Below are 23,685 nucleotides of genomic sequence, written 5' to 3' on the forward strand. Positions count from 1 at the left end.
CATATATCTTAATTTATAATTAATATGTTTTACATATTTAGTAAAGTAAATGATTTATTATTAGTAATAAATTGCCTAATTTTGAGCAAAACAATATTGCCATTAAATTATAATTTAAGTACCTGTACATGGAATCTCTTATCAGGTATTAATTTAGCGGCCCTAAACTAATACTAATGACAACTTATTATTTCTAGTAATTATATTCTGTAGATAAATATAATTATACAAATACAAAAAGAAATACTGATTATGAGAAGAGAATTGTAAAAAATGCATATTGAAGATATATAAATAAAAAATATTTTATTACTTGGTTGAACTCTGTGGCCAATATTTACCAAATATTGGCCACAGAGTACAACCATAAAATGTTTTGTACATTAAGTTCATATTATATATTTTTTATGCATTGATGTCTAAATGATTTATAAAATACAACTAAGCAATTCATAAATATTTAAGATAAGATTAATACATTTTAATTGTTTTATATATTATGTACAAATTGTATTAAGCAACAATACTTTATTTATACTTTTACTACCGGAATTTCCCGGCATTGCTCGGACTCTTTGTATTATTGACATATGTAAGAATACTACAATGATTTTAATTAATATAAATGTTATTTTTATTGTAAATTATTACATTTTATAATTTACTATTGTAACGCTTTATCATAAAAAACTGTTCTGATTTATTTGGACACGATCAACAAATTTGTTATGGCCAACGGCCAAAGTAAACCAGCAGCGACTCATGCTTATGAGTCGTCGCCCAACATCCATAGCTGGATGATATTTGTTATAAATACAACGTATATGCGATTAATAATGTTATATGCGATTAACAATTAATCTCTCATTCTAGAGCAAGCCAAGTTATAAAGGTCCGAAAATTTCTTCTTTCAAAGTTCCAGCTTATAATATAGGTGGATCCAAACTACGAAATAGTATAATAGCAGCTCCAACTTATACAACTATAATTCGTGGCAGCATCTTTTACTATTTGCACATATAAAAGTAACAAAACTATCACTAGGACCAGTGGCGCAGCTAAGCTATGTGCCGCCCGGGGTGATCCTTAAAATTTCCACCCCTCCCCCCTCCATACATTTTTTTGCATGGTCATAAAATCAACATTTCTTAAAATATTTTTTTGGTTACTGTTAAGCTCTTGCTAATTGTGGATATAATATTTGGATTTGAATTTGGCTAGAAAGATACATTTAATGTCATTTAATGAAATACTGTGAATTTTGATAAAATATAAACATTGAAAAAACGACCATTGACTGGCCAATTTTTGTCCCCCCCCTCCCCTTGAAAAATCTGAAATGCCGTTCCTGATAACCCATATATAAACCAGAAATTCTCGGGTTATCCCTTCAAAAAATCTGAAAAAACAGTCTCGAATCTATTCCGAAAATATTTTTTAAAATACGTAACTTCAGAAATCATTTTCACCGGTTTATATGTATTATATATATATTTTTTTAACAGTGAAAATATAATTTATCTAGAAGGTGCTAGTAAAATTATATCTTAGCTTTTCTATTCGTAGTATTATAGTACATATATTTACATATTTATCTACATGCGATGTATAAATGTTACAGTGAATGTGTATTATTCAATAAAGTTATATTTAACCGACAGGCGCAAGTGAAATTATATGCTGCTCTAAAATGTCTATGAAACTCAATTTGACAGTTGCGAAACGTACATTTGCTGCTCAAACGCAAACCCAACCTACACGAATCAACAAAACTCAAATGAAAGTTCTAAAACCTTTTCATAAGGGCAAGTCCAAAATATAAACTTAGCTAACGAAACTTTCAGGGGGAAATAAGCGGAAGTAGAAGTACAGACAGACGTCGCACCTCGAACATTGCTCAACATTTTGTATGCACTTCGACATTGCACTATGTTTTAAAAATATAATAACTATACTTATCGTTACTACTACGGACTTGTAATATGTGAGTTTTGGACAAAGTGTATTCAAATCTAATTTGGTCAATATTGGTCAAAATTATATTTAAATTTGCTTCCTACATTCGATTCTCACTTATTTTAAGTTACAATACTGTTATACATAGGGACGCCCCTTGAATTTGACCAGAAAAATGCATGTAATTTAATGAAATACTATGAATCTTAATGAAATATAAATATTAAAAAAAGTCCACTGTCTGGATAATTTTTACCCCCCCCCCCCCTGAAAGGGCCAAAATCACGCGATGGAGAAGTAAATATAAAATTATTGTTTTTAGAGAAGTAAATATAAAATTATTATTATTGATTGTCAGCTATAATTAAGAAAATAAATGTAACTGATTTACACACATTGATTTTAGTCTGATGTCTTATTACTTATTTATTAGTAGTTGATTATGTTTACCTCGTTCTAACTCATTGGACTTACATGTTTTGTGTCATAATAGAATATTAATAATAAATACATAAATGTAATAGTGGTTAAGCGGATATAGGGGGCTTATTTACATATGTATTTATTTAGGTTTATCATGGACAAAACTTGGCGGCACTCTAGTAACCCTAGCGTAACGAACTCTCTTCTTATGTCAACTCTGGCGGACTCGCACTAGCGGGCCCGCACACCATTCACTGTAGATAAATAGTAAATATGTAACTATAAATTCTCAATAAAATACTATTTCAGCGGCTCAATCTGTGTCTAATTGCCGTCACCTCCCGTCACCTTCTGTCGCCTAAACGGGTATAAATATGCTATTTCCCAGTTGTTAAAGTTTTATGTCTCGTTTGTGAAATTTAAATTTATATAAAAACGGTTTAAACGTCATTTATAAATAAAAATAAAAATAATATTGTATGAAATTGATTTAAAAAATGTTATAAGAGTACTAATCCGTTATTATTAAGTATATCTAATAAGATAAACTTTGTGGATTATTCAAACCAATTAATTTCTTTAATTAACTAGTTTTTGTTTTATATATGTAATAAACCAACCTAATTATAATTGTTTTCTTGAAATATTATCTAAAATATATAATACCAGTAAGGTGTGTTCCATAAGTGAGTCACATTTTTTTCGTGAATTTTTACTTCCTCCCCCCCACCCTATGTCACAAGATACCATTAAGCCAGACTCCTGTTTATTTCATACTGTCACATTTTTGCTGATTCCTCCATCCCCTCAAAGTCAGTGACATAGTTTATGGAGGCCGCCTAAAATAGAGTATCTGCATCTTTAGGATAAAAATGTATTTTAAATGTGTAAATAAATACTAATAGTATTTTTAAAATACTCAGTTACTAAAAACAAATGATATTCAATAATGTAAAAAATATTGAATTATTATATTTTATCATAGTGTCACACCTTCGCGAAAGTTGCGTACACGCACCGTGTTCGTAAATTCACGCCGCTGTCAAATGACAGGTCGGGTGAATCTGTCACTCACAATTTATTTGTTTTTGTGGTAACGTGACATTCTATTGCGCAATTCACCTTCACTGTTCCTAATAATTCTTATTGATGTTGATAAGTTATATATCATTATATATCACAATAAACGATGGTACCGGCTGATTCGAATTTGAAGGTTAAGCGACTGCAGGGTTGGCAGTACATGGTATCAGGAGGCGCTTCAGGAGCTGTCACCAGAGCTATATTCCAACCCCTTGACGTCCTCAAAATACGCTTTCAACTGCAAGTGGATCCGATAACGCCAGGCTCTAAGTACTCTTCCATACACCAAGCCATTAGAACAATACTCAAAGAAGAAGGTGTTTTAACATTATGGAGTGGTCATGTACCGGCGCAGTATCTATCGATAACATACGGTTTTGCTCAATTTTGGTGCTACGAACTTTTGACAGCCAAAGTGTACGAAGCAAAACCCATCGCCGATAGAACAACTTCGCCTTTAATTAACTTTTCATGTGGATCCATAGCCGGTAGCTTCGCCACTCTCATCTCGTTCCCGTTCGACACAGTCCGAACGAGGATCATCGCCGAAGGAAAGAATAACAAGGTATATAACGGAGTGTGGCATACGTTCAAACACATGTACGAATACGAAGGAAAATTGTCATATTTCAAAGGACTTTTGCCTACAATAGCTCAAATAGCGCCTCATTCTGGCGCGCAATTCATGTTTTATAAACTAGCTAGTGAATATCTGCATTGTTTTAAACCGAACAATAATAACAATGGCAATTCGTTTATTGATTCAATATCGGCTGGATCGATAGCTGGTTTCTTTGCTAAACTTTGTATCTATCCATTTGATTTGGCTAAAAAGCGACTGCAAATACAGGGCTTTCAACATAATAGAATAACTTTTGGTAAACAATTTTATTGCAAAGGTTTCTTGGATTGTATAATGCAAACGTTGCAAAAAGAAGGGTTTTTAGCTTTATATAAAGGTTTATGCCCTAGTTTAATAAAAGCTACTCTCGTAACGTCATTTCATTTTGCCTTCTTCGAGTATTTTTGTAATGTTTTTAAAACCCTCTCTGATATTTCATAACGGTTATGTTAAGCCAAAGAATATTTATTGTTATAGCTGTATATATTAATTAAATACTTTTTTTAATTTATAAATCTTTTATTATAATAATATTTGTGACGTTACAACCTAAGTTTGTGTTTATTTATAAAAAAATAAAATACTGCACAGGTACTTATATTTTAACAATAACATATAATAAGCGCAACAAAATTAGTTAAATAATATATAACAAAAAAAAAATGTACGATAATGATAATTTACATAATGTAAATCGATAACTTTATATCTGTATCTTAAAGCATGAATCATGTAAGTCACATTTGGATGATTTCTTCTAATGATAAAGTTTCTTATATATCATAATGTACATACAAATTATAATATTAAATAAACCATACATTACTAACCATATGAAATAGTATAACCTAAGTTTCTCATTAATGTTTCTTTTATAGCTGGTTGAAGCTCTTTTTGCATATAAGTCGTTAACAAAGATCTGATTCCTTTAGTGAAAATATCTTCCATCTCTCGTGAAATATCATCGAGGTCTTCTAATCGATCGTCAGGTCCGAATAATTTGCTCTTCTCTACCCTATGATTCGTGTCATATCTATCCCAATCATCTGGTCTTCGTCTATTTTCCATATGTCTCGATTCTCTCACGACCGGTTCAAAACTAAAGTAATCAGCGTCTCTCTTATACCTCCTATCGACGTTATTTTTATAATCGTCATCGTCCTGATAGTTCCTATCATAATCGTGCTTGTTCCTTGAAATATAACGTTCACAACCATAAGCGTAAACACTGATGAAACCCGGCTCAATAAATTCAGAATCTGTCTTGACGCTAAATCTTCCAGGAGATTGCTTCAACGGCTGTGTAAAAAATCCAATACCCGCTTTACGAAGCCTCAAGATCATATTACAATCTCTTCTATTCCTATCGTAATTCCCGTATCGATCCCTATTCCTCTCTTCCACGTCTACGTCTTGCCGCTTATAAATGTCTCCCCTAAAATCCATATTATCATAGAACGTATCCCTGTCTCGCTCCCGTATATCTTCCATTTTGCTCAACTCATTATGTCCGTCGAACAAATTAACGCTTCCGCTTATCGTGAGATCGTTAAACAATAACCTCGTTTCCAAAGATATGTTTCTCGGGTCAAAGTGACACCTTTCTATTCGAACCCAATTTTGGTTTTGCGGCAATCTCACGCGCATTCTTGTTACGTACATATCCATCGGAGCACTTCTCAACTGTTGATGTAGACTGTAACCGTCCAGATCGATCATTTGTACCTGAAATATGATAAGTTATGCGTTAGTGAATGTTATAGATATAAAATGTTAGAAGCACTCACGGGTATTTCGTTACTCCTGGCTTTCAACATTTGGCGTCTTTTGATTTGATCTAAGGCCGATTCGAGCCTCGAAGCGCATCTTGCCGATGGGGCTACTGAGCGTGGTGGCAAAGGTCTTGAAGCTGCTGCTGCACTCGGCGGTGCACCTTGAGTTATGGTGAATAATGATAAAAAACGTGATTCTAAAATGAAAGCAATAAAAGAAAAATAGTAAGCATAGTGAAGATTATTTTTTACATAAAATTAAGAATAGAGAAGCCATATTATATCAGATAATTATAATATTGAATCAATAAAAACAGGAAAGACATAGTATTTACAAGGTTTTATTAAAAAAAAATCCTGTTCATGTATAGAAAAAAAGATAACTTCTGAGTAATGTAGCTACTTCTTATTTACTCAATATTCATTAGTTAAAAGGAGATCCAATTATGAATTACTTTTTCAAATTCTTTTTTTTCTAAGAATGTATTGATTTGTTTTCCGTATTGGCAACACTTTTTACAGCGACAGCTGATTTGTGTTCAGTTTGGTTTGCCATTTCACCATATATATATATATATATAATATATATATATATATATATATATATATATATATATATATATATATATATATATATATATATGTGTGTGTGTGTGTGTGTGTGTACCTATATATGTACATACATATATAGGGCGCAAAAATATGTACTTACCGTTTGATATTTCGGCAGTGATTAATCTGTCATGTACAATATTCGAAGAAAGTTGAGTTTCTTTAAAATCGTGATCATAGTAGGCACATCACTACTGAAATATCGAATAGTAAGTTTTAATGTGATAACACACGTCTTTCAAAAATTATATGTATGTATACATAATAATTCAATGCAATTTCTTTATATTTAAATATGTTTATCAATTTCTTTCTTTCTTGCTATGCGATGAATTAACAAATAAGGAAAAACGGCATGCGTCATAAAAATATTTTTTGGTTAAGTATGAAGATTGCTTCTAAAATACAAGTATATCAAGGAAAATCATGTGTTGTAATCTTGACTTTTCAAGCTTGAAAAAGTCTAATTGTTTTAATATATGACAAGTGAGTAAGTATTATTTTTTAGCGTTTTCGCTTGTGTTTTTTGTGTTATGCACTTTTTTCTTTTTACATACAGATATAAAATTGACTTAATTGTTTTAATAAACAAATTTGTATAATAGCATTCGGTTTTTCTTTAAACTTTGCTATAAAAATAATAATTGAATTGCTTGTTCATCACGTCTAGGGTTCTCAATTATTTGCACTTTTCAATTATTCGAATATTGAATAAAATATTAATGAAGTATTCGTATATATTAGTAACTTTTTTCTTGTTTTTTATCGATATTAATTTATTTAAACAATTAGTGCAAAAAAGTAATAAATAATGATAAATATTATTTAATTAAAAAATAATTATTAAATATTTAATTAATCATTAATTACTTTGATAATCGTTGAACATTTTAAATTTTATAAAACATGCATAACACAATGCTGTGCGAAATACTGATTAGGGGGTGAAAAAGAAAGTGTTTAATTTACGTTTATATACTTTTTAAGCAGATACGTCATTTCAGCTTTTTCAAATCACCAAAATTTAGATCAGTTAGAATAAATTATTTCAGAAAAATTGATGGAACATTGTAAATACAGCATTTTTTACAATTTATTGTATATACAATAGCGGATTTGCATATAAGCTTAATAACTAGAAATAAATTAACTGCAATCGAAATATTGAACCGATTGAAATAAAATCTTTGCATCTTGAAACAAAAAACTTCACAAACTGTTTTTGAAATAAGCGTTAAACGATAATAAAGGATGGGCCTTCCTAACTTTTTGTATTGTTCAACAAACGATTTCTACGAATTTCGGTCATATTAGATACTGCTGATAAACATTCTAACAATAAATATTTTTGAATGTATAAAAGCATTTTTGTTGATAAGAGGCGTCTCATGGTCATGCATTTCGAAACAATATAAAGGTTAATAAAGGACCATGGATTTTAGAGCGGCATTAGTCACTTGGGTATACTGAGAGAAAAAATAGCTACATGTATTGCCCAAGTATTCAAACTGTTTCATTTTAAGATTTATTTCATATTTCATTCGAGATAGTATAAACAAATATTTTACGACTATTCGATCAATATATTTGAAAATCAGGCGATTAATTCAAATAATCGAATATTTCAATATTCGATTTTGAACCCTAATTAGGTCTTAGTTGTTTGAGTTGCCATGCGGCGTCATTGTTTATTTAGTTAACTAATTCAGTAAAAGAAGAAAACGCGTATCAGAACCCATGCGGAATGTGACTAGAGATTTTCGTGAAAACCGGCCATCTTGTACGTAGATATGAGGTACAAAAATATATATACATATATGAACTTAAAAAAAATGTGATGGTTTAAGTCAGTAACCAATACCTTAATATCTATGCTCCAAAACCATACGGATCTGAGTGTTTTTCAATTTTTATTGTGCCTGGGGGTGCATAATTAGTGATAATTATATACCATTATATTGCCGATAGACTATCACAAACAAAGTTTTCCTAGATGTACCTAATCTCACAGATAAATCCTGATAAACAATCAACATAAAATCGAGCTAGATCGTGCATCTATGTATTATAAGGTGCAATAATGACTTATAAATAATAAAATATATGCAGTGGCGTAGCTATGGGGGGGCGGAGGGGGCGGGCCGCCCCGGGTGGCGCTTGCTTGGGGGCGGCATATTCGCGATGGGATCGTCTACTGTGGTTCTTATTGGTTACTTATATACATTTACGGATAACAAGAGCTTAATAATAACCAATTTATTATTTTAAGAAATGCTGATTTTGTGACCCTACAAAAAATGTATGGGAGGGGGCGGCAATTTTAAGGATCGCCCTGGGCGGCACATACCCTAGCTACGCCACTGAATATATGTCACTATTTTACAAACTTCAATTTCAATCTGGTGTCATAATTATACTTGTAGGCTTTAATTGTGTTTAGCTAGTTGTAACTATGGTTTTCAATTATTCGTATTCTTCATCTATTCGAATATTAAATAAAAAAGTATTCAAATATTCGAATATATTTGTAATTTTTTTCTCGGATATTAATTTTTTTAACCAATTAGTGCAAAAAATCAATTAATTGCGCGAAAATAATATTTAATTAAAAATAATTATTAGTTAAAAATATATTTTTAAATTAATTACTTTCATAATCGTTAAACTTTTTGTATAATAATAATAAACTAGCATTTTAAAGTGTGGATATGTGGAAATATTGGGTTATTGTATTTATTCATTTATTTATTTAGGTGCGTAGCAAAAAGTATCAAAAAGGGCTGCCTGCGCACAACATTGTTATAATTTTAACGTGTATTTAATTTATTAGGCAAAAAGCAACGCCCAATATATAATAACGAGCTTAAGTGATGCGCAACGCAGTAGAAGCAAAAGTTTTAAAAAGTCATTTAAAGTCAAACTGTAATTTGATTTTTACAAATTCGTTGCAGATAGTTCTCAAGATTTATATTATAATGAGTTCTGTCAATGTCCTTATTTACAGAATCTAATTGTTTTTGTCCTTTGTGCATTGAAAAAATAAAAACGGTCGAAGAGAGAACATTTGCTTCTATTCTTTTCTTTTTTGTAGTTATAGATAGCCAAGTTATTATTGAAAGTAAAATGCTTCCATTCACAGTCGCTTGTCTTTAAATGTAAACAGCGTGAAAACAATGGGTAGAGACATTGTGAAATAACGTGTTAAGATCAATAATTTGGCAAACTCATATTAATAGTAATAAAAAAAATAGTATTACATATGTAGGTATATAATATGAAAGTATATGGGTTACTTATATTTTAATGACAGCTGCCAGGTATGCCAAGCAAATAATATTTAAAAGTATCCCCAATTTTGTTTTGTTGGTACAAGTAAAACATATCACTATATATTTAACACATACACTCTTTCGCGATGTCACCTGAATTAAATTATGTGTAAATTCAATGCACTACTGCCTCACTGCGATTAATTCAACCGTCAGAATCAGATAATGCGCGTTTCCGCCTTTTCACGTATCAGAAAACAAACTATTTTCGCGATTCTATAAAAAGACGTATACCAAAACATGGGCGTTTTTTTCTTCAGAATAATTTTACTTTTACTTTTTTCGCAACGTTTGCGATTCTTATCTGAGTTTTTTTATCAACCCACAGACGAAATACGATCTCGAGAGTGAAATGAAGAGAAAAAGTAGCGTTTCATTTCAGCGTATAAATTTTCCTCGAACCTTCACGGAATTGAAAGCGGAATCGTTTATTGTTTGTATGGTGTTTGCGCACGTAATGGCATCTTTCTTGGCACGCTTTTGTGTCGAACGCTTCTGAAAAAATGCTCGAGTGCATAAGCATTAAGGTTAATGATTACACTACGCCATTTTGAAAATAATGATTTATATGAAACTCTCCATAAAATAATTCTGCACGGAACGGATATTAAAAATATATACTATATGAAAAATAGTTTGGGAATATTATTTGACATTGTATACTAAATGGCACATGGATGCAAAAAGTGGGATTTAACAAATAGTATGGGAAAATACATTAGAAATGCGTTGCAAAGAAACAGGAAAGTCGTGCAGAAAATTTAGGAACAACTAGAACGCTTTGGAAAGACCGCCATTGAAAAGATTTTTGTAAGGGGTCGTAATGTTGATTTAATATAAATAAATAATCTATATATAAATATAATAACAGCAATAAACACGTATCTATAGCTATTGATTGATCAATTCTAATGCAAACAAGTTTTCTTCGTGTATATGTTCTTACACTGTAAATCTACTATTTACTATTATTGTTTGAGCTCAAAGTTCTTTTTCAAACTAAATGGAATTGAAGTTATTCATAAATTAACTTTAATTATGCTACTGAATAGAAAACATGAATAATAATATATACAGTTTTTATACATAGAATAGAAGACTAAAATTTTATCTTTTTGACCTTATAAAATGCACTACGTCGAATATCCCTTATATATTTAAAGTTTTAAAAATACAATTTCTGATCATTTAACCAATATATTTTTATAAATTTGTATTATTCATTGGAAAAATTATACTGTAAGAAACCATAGCTTACACTATTTATCCATGGCATTGGTATATAGCGATATTTTTACAAAAATAATATTTTCAATATATTAAGAAGCAATTGATTTAGAATTATTTTATATCATATTTTCAAATAAGAGTTCATGACACTTACAAAATATATTTACACCTTATTCCAATAGTTGACGATTCCTAAATTTAGTATTTGTTGCTCGATAGTTCTAGCATGCTAGAGCGAACGGTATTTATACATAAAAAAATCACTGTGCAACTATGCATATTGTTTAAACGTTTTTGGAAATTCCTAGTCTCGCTTGTCCTTTCTGACCCGTTATAATACACGTGTGGATATTTCCAAGATCATTAAGCACGCGTTAATAAATAAACGTGGTAATATTACATAACAAGATAAAAATAGAACAGAAAGTTGTTTATATGAATTCAATCAATCTACAAAGATCCAATCGAGAGTAGTTTATGCAAAAAAATAACATTACAACTGTTTGGAAATTCCACAATCTACAATATACAATATATTATCTTTGGTAGCATTAGTTATTTACCTTTATCGTTTATACCTTTATCATCCACGAAACTGCTGTCTTCTGCTTTGGCCGTAGCCATCGTGAGGATAAAGAGCATCCACATTCTCCTCGCCATTTTCCGAACATGAAAACTAATCTTGAATATTTTTATTCTACTTCAGAATTAACCGCTAGCTGTAAAGTTTACTCGTCCACTAATCCAATGAGACTGTTTTAGGTACTTTTTAGTTCTGCTTGCCTTTCTCTAACTTCCGTTGTCGACGACAGCACGATAACCACTAGACTGGTAGAAAATTCTCAAAGAGTTGAACGCACCCATTGTAAAGAATGGCTCTTGTGTTTGGCCGCTTTTTCTTTGGCAAAATTATTTAGAGCACGAAGAGTCTCCACACGTAGATCAGGGACAGACTCGAGATGAAACAACGGAAAATTGCCTTCTCTATGTTAAATAATAACACCAAAAATAACAAAAGATACTAGTGGCAGCGGATTTTCTTCCACTGCTCTTTTACCATTTATGTCACTTATTCATGCTTTAAGTTCATGACCTATTATCATAAACAGAAACACATTGGCGATGAGTTTTTCTTTCGCGCAGAAAAAACGGATCAGAATTAGAAATAAACATACACTGAGTTTTTGAAAGCCAAATATTTTACATCATGGCATTGAAGCATGTTAACTTGCCCCTCTGATTTAGCAGATGGCCTAAGTTTTAAGTACTTTATTAATGAAAAAGCTGTTTTGTTTTATTATTGACTCACTAAGTCACGTTTTCTACAGCATTTGTTAATTACATCAACTCTCAAACATGAAAGGCATTTTAATAACAAATTAAGATCGAAAGAGCTGCATGAGTTCCTATAAATATTTCGGCCTCTCGTTTCTAAAACTGTGTATTTTAATATTACTAGCATGGTTAGCAGGGACGACATTTCAGCTTTTTCCCGAGGGAGGGCCAAAAGTTGGCCAGTCAGTGGTCATTTTTTATTATATCAATTTCATCAAGATTCGTGGTATTTCATTAAATAGAAATAATATAATAAAAATAGAAATATATATCTACCGGTGAAAATGTGTTCGGATACGATTTCACTGAAATTATTTATTTTAAAAAATATTTTCGGGATAGATTGTTTTTTATAGATTTTTTAGGGATAAGCTGAGAACTTCTTGTATATCAGGGAGGTCATTTCAGCTTTATTATTTCAGTATTGATTTGTTGCTAGATTAATTGAGATCTAGATATTAGTATTATTATTGTACATATTTATACATGTGTAGTTTTTTCTACTCATGATGCATTTCCGTAAAGATGTCATGCCCTTCGCGTACATTTAAATAAATAAATATCGTCTTGCCTTGATTATAACAATTCCATAGGATCTCTTAACCGCGCGTTTCAATGCGTACAATTATATTGTTCGGTGGTGGCAAACGTTTATAAAAATTTCGATCACACTAATTTACGTATTTGATAGCGAATATTGCTTATGTCAAGTCTAACGGTGTTCTCATAGGGTATTTTATCTCAAGATTTGATCCATTATGCACCTTTATTTAAATGACATGTTATTGTATTTAAGAATACATACAAAACATACACATTTAAGCAAACTATTAAACACCATAAATGACTACATAGTTCAAAGCGATCACTTACTTTGTAAAACACATGATCAGGCCTTGTTAATAGGGTATATTTTATAATTCTTTCCCTAAAACTTTTTATTGATTTTATCTTCGGAACTAAGTACATTCTAAAAACAATGACTCATTCCAGCATATTCTTCGTCACTGATATATAATATATATAACAATCATAACTTTTCTATGCATGCAACAGATATCACTTTAACAAAAATTAATATTTGGGTAATACCTTTCTTATGCACTTATTTTTCTATTATTTCTTTTAATTCAATCAGAGCTAAAAATATAATTTTATACATTAATTAAAATAGAGATATGTAAGTTTGGTATTCATAATCAATTTTAATGGTTTTTTGTATATCATTATTTAGTTCGAAGTCCCTTTATAATGTTTTTATTGATACCTTATTTAAGTTTGAGAATTATAAAAGTAATGAAACAGGAAAATTTGCTCAATAAAGATAATTTTCAAGGTTTACCCAATTTATTGGAACGCTTCCGGACAATCGACATATCAGGAAATCCCTATCGAATAATACTATATAATGCGGCTTACCAAGAAATGACTGGGATATAAAAAATGCAATACCAAATACGGCCCTGTAAAATTTCTTGACACATCTCCACCGTTCGTGTCACAACCATATTGCCTTATTGTTTATTGTTTTTTATACATTCATTTTATAACGCATCCTCTATTCATCGGATCGACTTGTTTCGAAAATGCACATTTTCGAAACGCATCTGCAAAACTGCGATGGCAGACATAAAACTATTGCAAAACACTTACCCAATTTTCTTACATTTTTTATTTTCACAACCGCCACATAGATAATACGATCTGTCGGCCGTTACTCAAAATGCTATTGTTGAGACAATAAAACAGATTTCCAAATGAAAAAATGTACATTTTTTCTCTATAACACTCTGGGAATTTTTATTTCAATCTACTGGCCAGTTCAATTTTAACTTCGCAAGCTAATTAATTAATTTGGTGATAATGCCTTACATCAGAAGATTCGAATCGCAGTTAATTTTGATAGTTTCAAAATTCTCATGAGAATTCCACAACTACGATATATTGTATTTATTATTCCATTATTATTTCATTAGAAATATTATAAAAAACGGAATTATCAAATAAGACTATTGAAAACTATTATTTCTTAAAATATCTATATCACACACGTGAAAAGTAAAAGTATTATTCTATTACTGGAATTATATTGCTTAAATTTATATTGTCGTTAGATTACAATCGAAAGACTATATTTTTATTACTTTATGAATAAAATAATAAAGGACATCTATACGTCCATATAAATATAGAACTGCTCTCATAACACGCATACGAGTAATGAGCGCTCGCACAATACATTCATAATCAAAACTTTCGCCATTGTTTATAAACAATAGCAAAAATGTAGATTACTTCTATATTTACAGGTGCGATTCTAAAACGCAACAGAATCATAAATATATATATATATTAATTAATATTCTCTAAATTAAGTAGATTGTGAAATATATTTTTTATTAATAAGGACTCCTATTTTTGCATGGGAAAGAATTTAAAAATGATATAAGTAAATCAATTATTGCAAATAAATTACTCTAGTTGGTATAATTAGTAATTCATTTTCAACAATTAATTTTTCCTCATTTTCATGCATGCACTACACGTGTAGTTACATGACTGAGTTTTCCACATCGATTCAAGTATATGATCATTCCTCCATAAGTACGGTAAATTAAAATTGCTAAGTAAAATGGGAATATTTTATAGCGTGATCAGGAGGTAAATCTATAAAAATCCTGAAGCATGTATATTTACAGATTATTTTTTCTCTTGATTAAAATTAGATTACATTTATAATTTAAAATATGATTCCTTAAAAATTGTACTAAAATATATATTTATATAATCTTAACAAGAAATAACAACCTATCTACCATAAAATTGAAAAGAGAATATTTTTTTCAAAACAAATCATGAAGGTTTCTATAACATAAATTATTATTAAAAAAAATGCTTATCCATGTTTTTTCTTTCTAAATAAATATATTTTATGTGCTTTCAACTATCCCCTTTAATTTTTTATTAAATCGAAGTTATAGCTTTATAGAAGGTGTTCTTAATTTAGTTCAACCAACCTTTAACTGAAATATAGCACTATAATTTTGTCTGACAGATCATAAAATCACTGACACTCATGCACCGGTAACAAATATTTTAAAAACAATCCGAAAAAAAGTTTTTTCAACAGCCTCTTTCAAAATATCTGAATCATAAGCGAAATTATTAGGTACATACTTATCACAGGCTTTTAATAGGACATTTAGTTTTAAAACTAGGAGACGAAGTTTTAATTTTACTGGGGAAAAAAGTACACGTCCGCTGGCCTCATAACATTCATCAAATTGCAACAATGTAATTTCAGATTTCAATAAAAATCTAGTGCATCAGTCTATCTGTTTGGTAGGGACCGACTGCAAGGATCCGCGTAAACGTCAGTTTTCGTTGCATAATGCGGTGTTCGCAAACACATATGGCATGCGAATGTGGCGTCAACAGTATTTACTTTTGACGTATTGTGTCACGTTGTCTCCAAGTCGTCTAGAAGATCTGGGATTCCAATTTCTGGTTGGCAAAATCTGGTCTGACGTGAAAATGGAAAGCGACCGCCTCAGCGCAGGGCCGGTCCGAGGGCCAGGCTGCACATGCGGTCGCCTGGGGCGTCAGCTCTAGAGGAACGCCAAAACATAAAAGCGTAACATTTTCAAACAATGTTTGAAAATAAACATTTTTTATAACAGAACAAAAGGCGGAGACAAAATGACTCGTGAATATTCCTGTGAATGTCGTTTTCGCTCAGTAGTATATACTTACTCGTAATATTGGAGGAAGACGTACGTTTAACTTTTGTTCTGGTAATAAAATTACGCGTGTATCGGGGTTTGCTTGTAACAGAGCTGCGTGTCAAATGCATAAAGTAATAAAATGCCCAGATTGCTAGACATTTCAAATAATTTTAATTTATTATTTTTTCATGTTTAGTGTTTTATTTAAAGTAATTTAGGTTTAATTTTTATAGATATATTTTTTTATATTATTATTTGTAAAGAAAAAATGTAAAAATGTAAAAATATATTTTGTATTTGATTGCAAACGGTTGAGAAGCCGCGCGTGCTTGACGTCATCGGATCGGGGTAGTCGATGCGTTTGTGTGCGTGCATAATCAATGACAAAAAGGCATAGCATGGTCTCGTTCTACGCTCGATTAAAAATATTTCGGTCTCTCGACATATGAATATTTTGACGACGATCGAATACAAGATTTTTATTTATTAATATAATTTTAGATTTATAAAAATGTAGATATTTTAATTGTAGACGCTTGCTATTATTGCTTAGACCAAAAAAGTTTAATTTGTAGTATGACCGATGGCCGCGAGTCGCACGGTTAAGGCCAAGTTGTTGGGAGATGGACGGGGTGACGGTCGCCCTGCTCCTCGATCTCCCAACTGTTTGCCACCGTTCCGCAAACGGCGCAAACGATCCGCTCGAATCTGATTCGCCGATCAGATCCGACGTTTTTGTAACAAACAGCCAATCGGGCCGAAACGTCAACAACATTGGCCTACTTTAAATAGTACAAGTACCTAGTCAAACAATTGCCAATCCCTATTACACTATGATTATTAACATTATGTAAAATGATATATATTTAGAAGAAAATTAAACCAAAATGACAAACATGAGAGATAAGCTGAAGCGACCAAAGAACGCTGACGTCAAACTCAGTCCGAAGACTAGGAGTAGTTCGGTTAAGGCTAACAAAGATGCGACGCCGAAGAAGAAGAGAATACCCGCAACCAGGAGAGTCGTCAGTAAGCAAATTAAAAAGACCACGGCTAAGAGAAAGAGCAAACGACAGACGAATAAGTTAAGAGGTAATAAAGATTCGATCAAATTAGAACAGCTGAGTCCTGGTACTTCTATCAAACTGGAGAACGTGTTCGAAGATTTTTATATAGAGCAAGGTTTGAACGGTTTGAAAGATAGACCCAGGCCGTACAAATGCGCCGTGTGCGATAAAGCGTTTTTAGGTAAGAACGATCTGAAGAAGCACAGTTTGATCCATTCGGGTCAGAAGCCCTTCGGTTGCGACCATTGCGGTAAGAATTTCAGACAAGCCGGCAATTTGAAGAATCATATCACTTCGTATCATTCTAACATGCTGGAAAATCCGGTGGTCTATAAGTGCGATCCTTGCGGGAAGACGTTTTTGATAAAAGAACGTCTGCGATTGCACATGAGAATTCACACCGGCGTCAAGCCGTATTCTTGTAAATACTGCCCGATGAAATTCGCACGTCTCGGACAAGTCAAACAGCATACCAGAGTGCACACCGGTGAACGTAATTATCATTGCAGTCACTGTGGCGCCAGTTTCACTTGCGGCAATAAGTTAAAACTGCATACAAAGAGTCATTACGATATAAGGGAGTACACATGCGATCTTTGCGGTAAGCGATTCTTGAGGCCGGACGGAATGCAGAAGCATTTGAGATGCTTTCATAACAACGAGAAGCCTTTCAAATGCACCATTTGTAACAAGATGCTCAAAGGACATCTGCAAGAGCATATGAGGACGCACGAAGCGGCCAGACCTCACGGTTGTCCCGACTGCGGCAGTAGATTCGCTCAACGGTCTCAGCTCGTAGTGCATCAGCGCACGCACTCGGGTGCCAGACCGTACAGGTGCCGAGTGTGCTGGAGAGCCTTCTCTTATTCGACGGCTTTAAAACTGCACGTGAGACGCCACACTGGAGAAAAGCCGTTCCAATGCCCTCTATGTCCGGCTACGTTCTTTCAACTGCCGCACATGAAGAAGCACGTCAACGGAATACACGGAGAGATGAGGAGCTACTTTCACGCTCCGTGCGGTTCGCTGTTCAGAATGAAAACCGAACTAGACGAACATATAGCTCGATGCGATAAGACAGAAAAGCCCATCACTCTATCGGTGGAAGAAGAGCTCTCGCAGCAGATCTCCGACGCTTACAAACCCGTAGAGCCTCCGATGGCTCTCACCAAAATGAGACTCCTGGTCGCCGTTCTCTTGAAAAAAATATCTAGCACCAAGAGGCTAGAGGAGCTAGGTATGTATAAGCGAGGTTTTCATTTTGGGTTCAATATGTGTGTCTTTTTTGCGAGTTGTGTGTCGTTTTTTTTAATTATTGTTCATTCAGGTCATCCAACGTCCCGTTCATGCTGCCGTGCCCAAACGTCTTCGGTTAGTTAAGCTTTTTTATATGTTCAAATTTGGGAAGTCGGTGTTTCCATAGTAATGGTGACGGCTTATTATAACTTCATCTCATCGGTCTCGACTAATTTTGTGTTCTAACAACTCGATTGAGAGCTATTTTCAAATTTTAAGTTTAAGGCGAGCTTCTGGAGTTTGCGACGTGGCTGATTTTTAATATATTTTATTTCACACAGGTCATGGGCTCAAGTAGTGCCGTAAAAAATAAGACGGTAAAGTAAATAGTTAATCATTGGTGATCATTCTTATTACTTAATATGAGTGTACTTTGAATCATTATAAACACTGAGATGAGGCATCAATTTTGCAACCACTTTTATTATATTTTTCAACAATTATATATAACATTAAAATCAGTTGTAATAAAAAATATTCTAAATGTAGATTTTTAAACTTTTTGCTATTCAAAGTTAATTTAAGGATCAAACATATGTATTATAGACCATTGTTATTACTTAACACTTAGACATCGGGACGGGTATTACTAACGTTTAAGCCATCGGGTAAAATTTAAAGCGTGTACTATATGAAAAAAAGTACTGGTCGATTTTATACCTACCACTGCTGTGCTTGCACACATACACTGAAATACTAGTGACGTGTATAAATATGATAACTTTTATATTAACCCGAGTTAGCTTGGAAATTTGTATTTTGTGAACTTTTATCTCAAAAATTAGCAAATTTTTTGAGAAAATTTCTGAGACTATTTTTTAATGTTTTACAAAAGCTGCATATTTTTATATCGCTGCATAGGAAAGGGTGGGTCTGTGCAAGATTGTTTTAGTTATTCTTTAAAAAAGTACTGTGATCGGAAAATGGTTAAAACAATTAAAAAACAAAAAATGTTTAATATTTTTATCAGTGAGTTGCATACGATCAAAATTAAATTCATAAATTTTATTTTATTACGTTTCAAAAAATATTTACAAAGGAACTGAATATTTTGAAACTTACTATATAAATAAGTTTTGTGGATTAGTATGAAATGCATTGATCTTGCTCTGAAGGAAAATAATGGATATTTAAATTTAAATAAAAAGTTAATTTTTTTGTACAAATTTGTTCTAAAAAATATTTATTTATTTATATACAATTATAATTTCATTGAAAATGAACGTGTTTAAATTGCCCCGTAACGAAACAAAAACCGTACAATTCCTGCTAGAGCCTGTTTTGTTCTGTTCATGGTGTGTTCACTGTTCTTAACAATGTTTAAATTTTAGAATGTATTCAAGTACCAAAACGTTGTTTTGCTACATAAGTACGATTTCAAATTTAAACAGGTTAGGTGCGAGTGAGCGTTAGTCAGAACAGTGAACACCCCATGAATAACTCTGCAACGAATCTACTTAAAAAAATGTAATTTATTATTGTATATAAATAAATAAAATAAATAAATCTATTTTTAGAATAAACGGTAACAGGAAAGTACCGAAAAATGAACTTATTTTATTTAAACCAAATTTTGGTACTTGTTTATTATTATGGAGTCACGCTCAAATTTAACTACTTTGAAAAGCAAATGGACGGTTGTAACTGTTAAATTTGAGCATGGCAGGCGCCGTGATAATAAACAAGTATCAAACAAAATCAATGCATTTCGTCAACTTATCTTCAAAACCAGCATTTCTTATTTTATTTATATTGAGATTCAAAATATTCAGTTTCTTTTTAAATATATTTTTAAACTAGAGATAAAACATATTTATGTGTATACAAGCGCAGCGGTGGCCGGTATAAAATCGACCAGTACTGAAAAAAAAATTCTAATTTAATTTAACCCACATTACATTTTCTGATCCGCCGAAGACTAAAGTTTGATGGTATTAAATTTCTTTGTAAATTTTTTTATAAAATAAAAATAAAATGATTAAGATGTAAATTATTTATGTTTCAATTTTGATTTTACCCAAACCGCAGATTGTAAAACATCGATAGAATAATTTGAACAGATAACAAGTACAAGTCAAAATTTTTGCTTATTTTTTTATTATTCTTTTTGATTCAAACCATATGTTTTATCTTTGCGTTATGCGAAATTGCTCTTTATCATGCAGCAAGTAGCGAAAAAATCGATCCGTTGATTAAGTGTTAACAATAACAAATATTCACTCATTTGTATACTTTGTACGAATCCGCTAATAATTTATAATCTGACTACTTTCTACATAACTACAATCTAATTTATTTCAATTTCTAACTATACTTTAATTTTCCTATGATTTAGATGATATATTTATAAGGTTTAGGATATTCTTTAAAATGTACAAAGCCTATTCGAGAAGCTTTGATAAAATATGTTATATTATATTTTTTAATGTAATCTACTCGAAGAATAATGCACTCAATGTCTTTATGCCATTTATATAAACTGATTCATCAAATGGTGTTTATTACATAAACACCACTTGCTAGTCTTTATACCTTTTTTTTAGGTTTGGAAAGATAAAATACTTTTTTTCCTAGTCTTTCCGTTTCAATTTTAATATTTAATTACTCCTAAAGGTAGCAATAATTGCCATAGCAGAATGACAATTATGTAATCAAAGCAGCTAATGGAATCTTCAGTGGCCGAATACAGCTATAGATGTGAGAAAAAATGTATCTTTTCAACGCCCTCTATTTATCCATAATTCAATGCAAGAAACTGTATACATTATTTAATAATAATAAAGATTCTCTCATAGCTTTGCTTAAATCGGCTTTTATTTTTATTGCATCAGGTATTTCATTTCTTAACACAAGTGCGATTTTACTTTTTCAAATTATATTTGACTCAAGAACAAAAGAGGTCCTATATTTGGTTGTACTTTGGACACAAATAAATGTTTGAAACGCATCAAATTCTGAAAATTATTCAGAGTACTAGTAGTATATATTATTATTTACACTATGACCATTATTTACGGCTTCTGTGTTTTTAGCATCATCGGAATTTATAGCACTCAAATGTATGTATATCTTCAATAAGCAATAAGGTGTGGGCTTTCAGAAGATCTTTTTATTGATTATATTTACTTAATGTATGCTAAGGTTCTAAATCGATTAAAAAAATAACTATCTTGTTTCTAGAGTAGATTTGACGTAATGTTAAAAAAATGTACATTATGCTTAACTCGAGTCAGAGATGTCGACAACTTAAAATTGAAATAGCTACACTATTAGTCAGCGTCGTGTGGTAATTATGTGGCTTAACTCTTTTCGTTTTACTCGGGAAAGGTTTCTGGTCGTAGATTTGTAAAATTAGCGCTTCATCGGTGGTGGGGTGTTTTAATTACAAGTCGTTCTCATTACCCGTATCTTTGACAATTTTAGGCTTCAACAAGAGACTCATTGACGACATTTTGGCCGAGAGTCTAGAATTATCGGGTCACACGCCGTGCAAAGACAACTCTCTGAGTCCGGCAGAAAAGTTGCGCTTTAATGTTCAGCTTCTGTTGGACTGGACGGTGCCGCCGCACTTCATGGATCAGTTTCGGGAGGAGCGGCGCTCCACTGAAGAACTCCTCGAAGAGCTCACCAGCTAAAACGTTCACAGTGCTAGTTTTTCTTAATCGGTGCCATCTAGGTGGTTAATGTACATAGTTAGGTACTCTTTTTTACTGTTCAGTTACTTTACAAGCTATAACCAAAATTAATTAGCTTATATATACTTTACATACGATTGTGCCATATTTTTGTTGCTGATACATATATATATATATATATATTTATTTTTAGTTGAAGATTTATCATTTTGTATATAGAAATCTTCAAGTTTGTTTCAATTTTATATTATTTATGCGTATTTAAAACTCATATTTTTTTTTATGTACTTTTAAATAAAATTTATGTTATTTATATTACTCTTGCCATTTTTTTCTATAAGTTTGTTTATATATAAAGCAATTAAGATTTAATTAATATATTGTTTTTAAAAGGAAGTACAATGTTTTACGATTAAGTTTAGATTTACGATACAAAAATAATTAACTAAGCAAAGGTTTTGTTTTATAAAAGAAAAACTCCTCTAATTTGAAATTCAAGAGACTGAAATTAGAGAAAAATGTACTAATGGAGGCTCATTTAAAATGAAATTATTATTTAATCGAGGGGCCAATTTATCGGCATTTATAAATTAAAATTTCGAATCAAAGGAGTTTTATTAATACTTTACGAGTATTATACCAGTGCATCTATTAATATATTTTATATGTATGTATGTTTTATGAATCTGCGTAGATTCCGAACCTTTAAGCTAATATAAACACACTTTATTACGTCACCAAAGATTTACGTAACACTAATTGAACCCACCATTAAATTAAGTTAAAAAAACATACCAAAGAGTTTTTTCCAAATTGATTATATTAGAGTATACTGAATAAAAAAACAAATTTATATGTTTTATATATACAAATGTAAACGAATATAGACGTTGAACTGATTTGTTTTCCATTTGATTTGTGATTTGATTTCAACGTACATAATTGTATGTATGCTTATCTGCGTAAAAGTTATTGCACTTTGTATATGTTTATGATGTAGAAACATAAAGAATCCACAATTTGCATTGAATAATGCCAGTTTTTGTGTACGTTGAACTCATTGATAATAAAGGCATTGAATATTTATAAGTGTCTCTTGAATATGTATCAATATCGATACGTAGAACTGAAATTGTAGATTTTTGCTTCACACGTACATACATTTATATGTTTTGCTTAGAATTTGCACATATGCATTGAGTGTAATGATTTATGACGAAAAAAAACTATTTTTGTGATTTTGATTTAAATAACAAATTTATGGAATGATATCGGTTTTTTTGTGTGAATGTTTTCTATTTTAAATTAAATATATACATCTTCACAATCGACAATTTTTTTTCAATTTATTTTATAAGTAATTAATATAGTAAAAGTCTAATGCTTGTTATGATTCCAAATTGTTAATAAGATTTAAATTAATTTTAATTTACTGATTATTTATTTACAATTATTTAGCTTTAGGCGAACAATAAACATATTATAGAAGGATAATATTCAATTGTAAAAATCACTATCCCTATCGACAAATAGATTCGAATGTGCAATCTATCCTTATCAACCACTCTACCTCTTTTAACCCTTTCACCGCGGCTGATAT

General features: G+C 31.3%; 3 protein-coding genes across 7 annotated transcripts; 2 read left to right on the plus strand and 1 right to left on the minus strand.

Moving 5' to 3' along the window:
- The first annotated feature begins 3,388 nt into the window (after positions 1–3,388).
- Positions 3,389–4,591, plus strand: LOC148237574 (mitochondrial thiamine pyrophosphate carrier-like). Its single transcript, XM_088205262.1, has one exon. The coding sequence runs from the start codon at positions 3,569–3,571 to the stop codon at positions 4,523–4,525; it is 957 nt and encodes a 318-aa protein (XP_088061388.1). The 5' UTR covers positions 3,389–3,568; the 3' UTR covers positions 4,526–4,591.
- Positions 3,449–11,869, minus strand: LOC148237575 (uncharacterized). Of its 4 annotated transcripts, none has more exons than XM_088205260.1 (3): positions 11,606–11,869; positions 5,872–6,017; positions 3,449–5,809 (listed from the first exon to the last, which is right to left on the minus strand). In XM_088205260.1, the coding sequence occupies exons 1-3, from the start codon at positions 11,685–11,687 to the stop codon at positions 4,910–4,912; spliced, it is 1,128 nt and encodes a 375-aa protein (XP_088061386.1). In that variant the 5' UTR covers positions 11,688–11,869; the 3' UTR covers positions 3,449–4,909. The 4 variants fall into 4 exon arrangements, with proteins under 4 accessions (XP_088061386.1, XP_088061384.1, XP_088061383.1 ...); XM_088205258.1 differs by having other exon boundaries at positions 5,872–6,053; XM_088205257.1 differs by having other exon boundaries at positions 5,872–6,053; positions 11,591–11,869.
- Positions 11,870–16,697: 4,828 nt separating this feature from the next.
- LOC148237576 (uncharacterized) lies at positions 16,698–23,416 on the plus strand. 2 transcript variants are annotated; one of them, XM_088206010.1, is made up of 3 exons: positions 16,698–18,391; positions 18,482–18,525; positions 21,874–23,416. In XM_088206010.1, exons 1-3 carry the CDS (start codon positions 16,975–16,977, stop codon positions 21,916–21,918), a joined length of 1,506 nt encoding a protein of 501 aa, XP_088062136.1. In that variant the 5' UTR covers positions 16,698–16,974; the 3' UTR covers positions 21,919–23,416. The 2 variants fall into 2 exon arrangements, with proteins under 2 accessions (XP_088062136.1, XP_088062135.1); XM_088206009.1 differs by lacking the exon at positions 18,482–18,525.
- Positions 23,417–23,685: the final 269 nt, after the last annotated feature.

This window comes from Plectrocnemia conspersa, unplaced genomic scaffold, assembly GCF_051122295.1.
Source record: "Plectrocnemia conspersa isolate PC_06_02 unplaced genomic scaffold, ASM5112229v1 ptg000002l, whole genome shotgun sequence".
Taxonomy (NCBI): Eukaryota; Metazoa; Arthropoda; class Insecta; order Trichoptera; family Polycentropodidae; genus Plectrocnemia; species Plectrocnemia conspersa.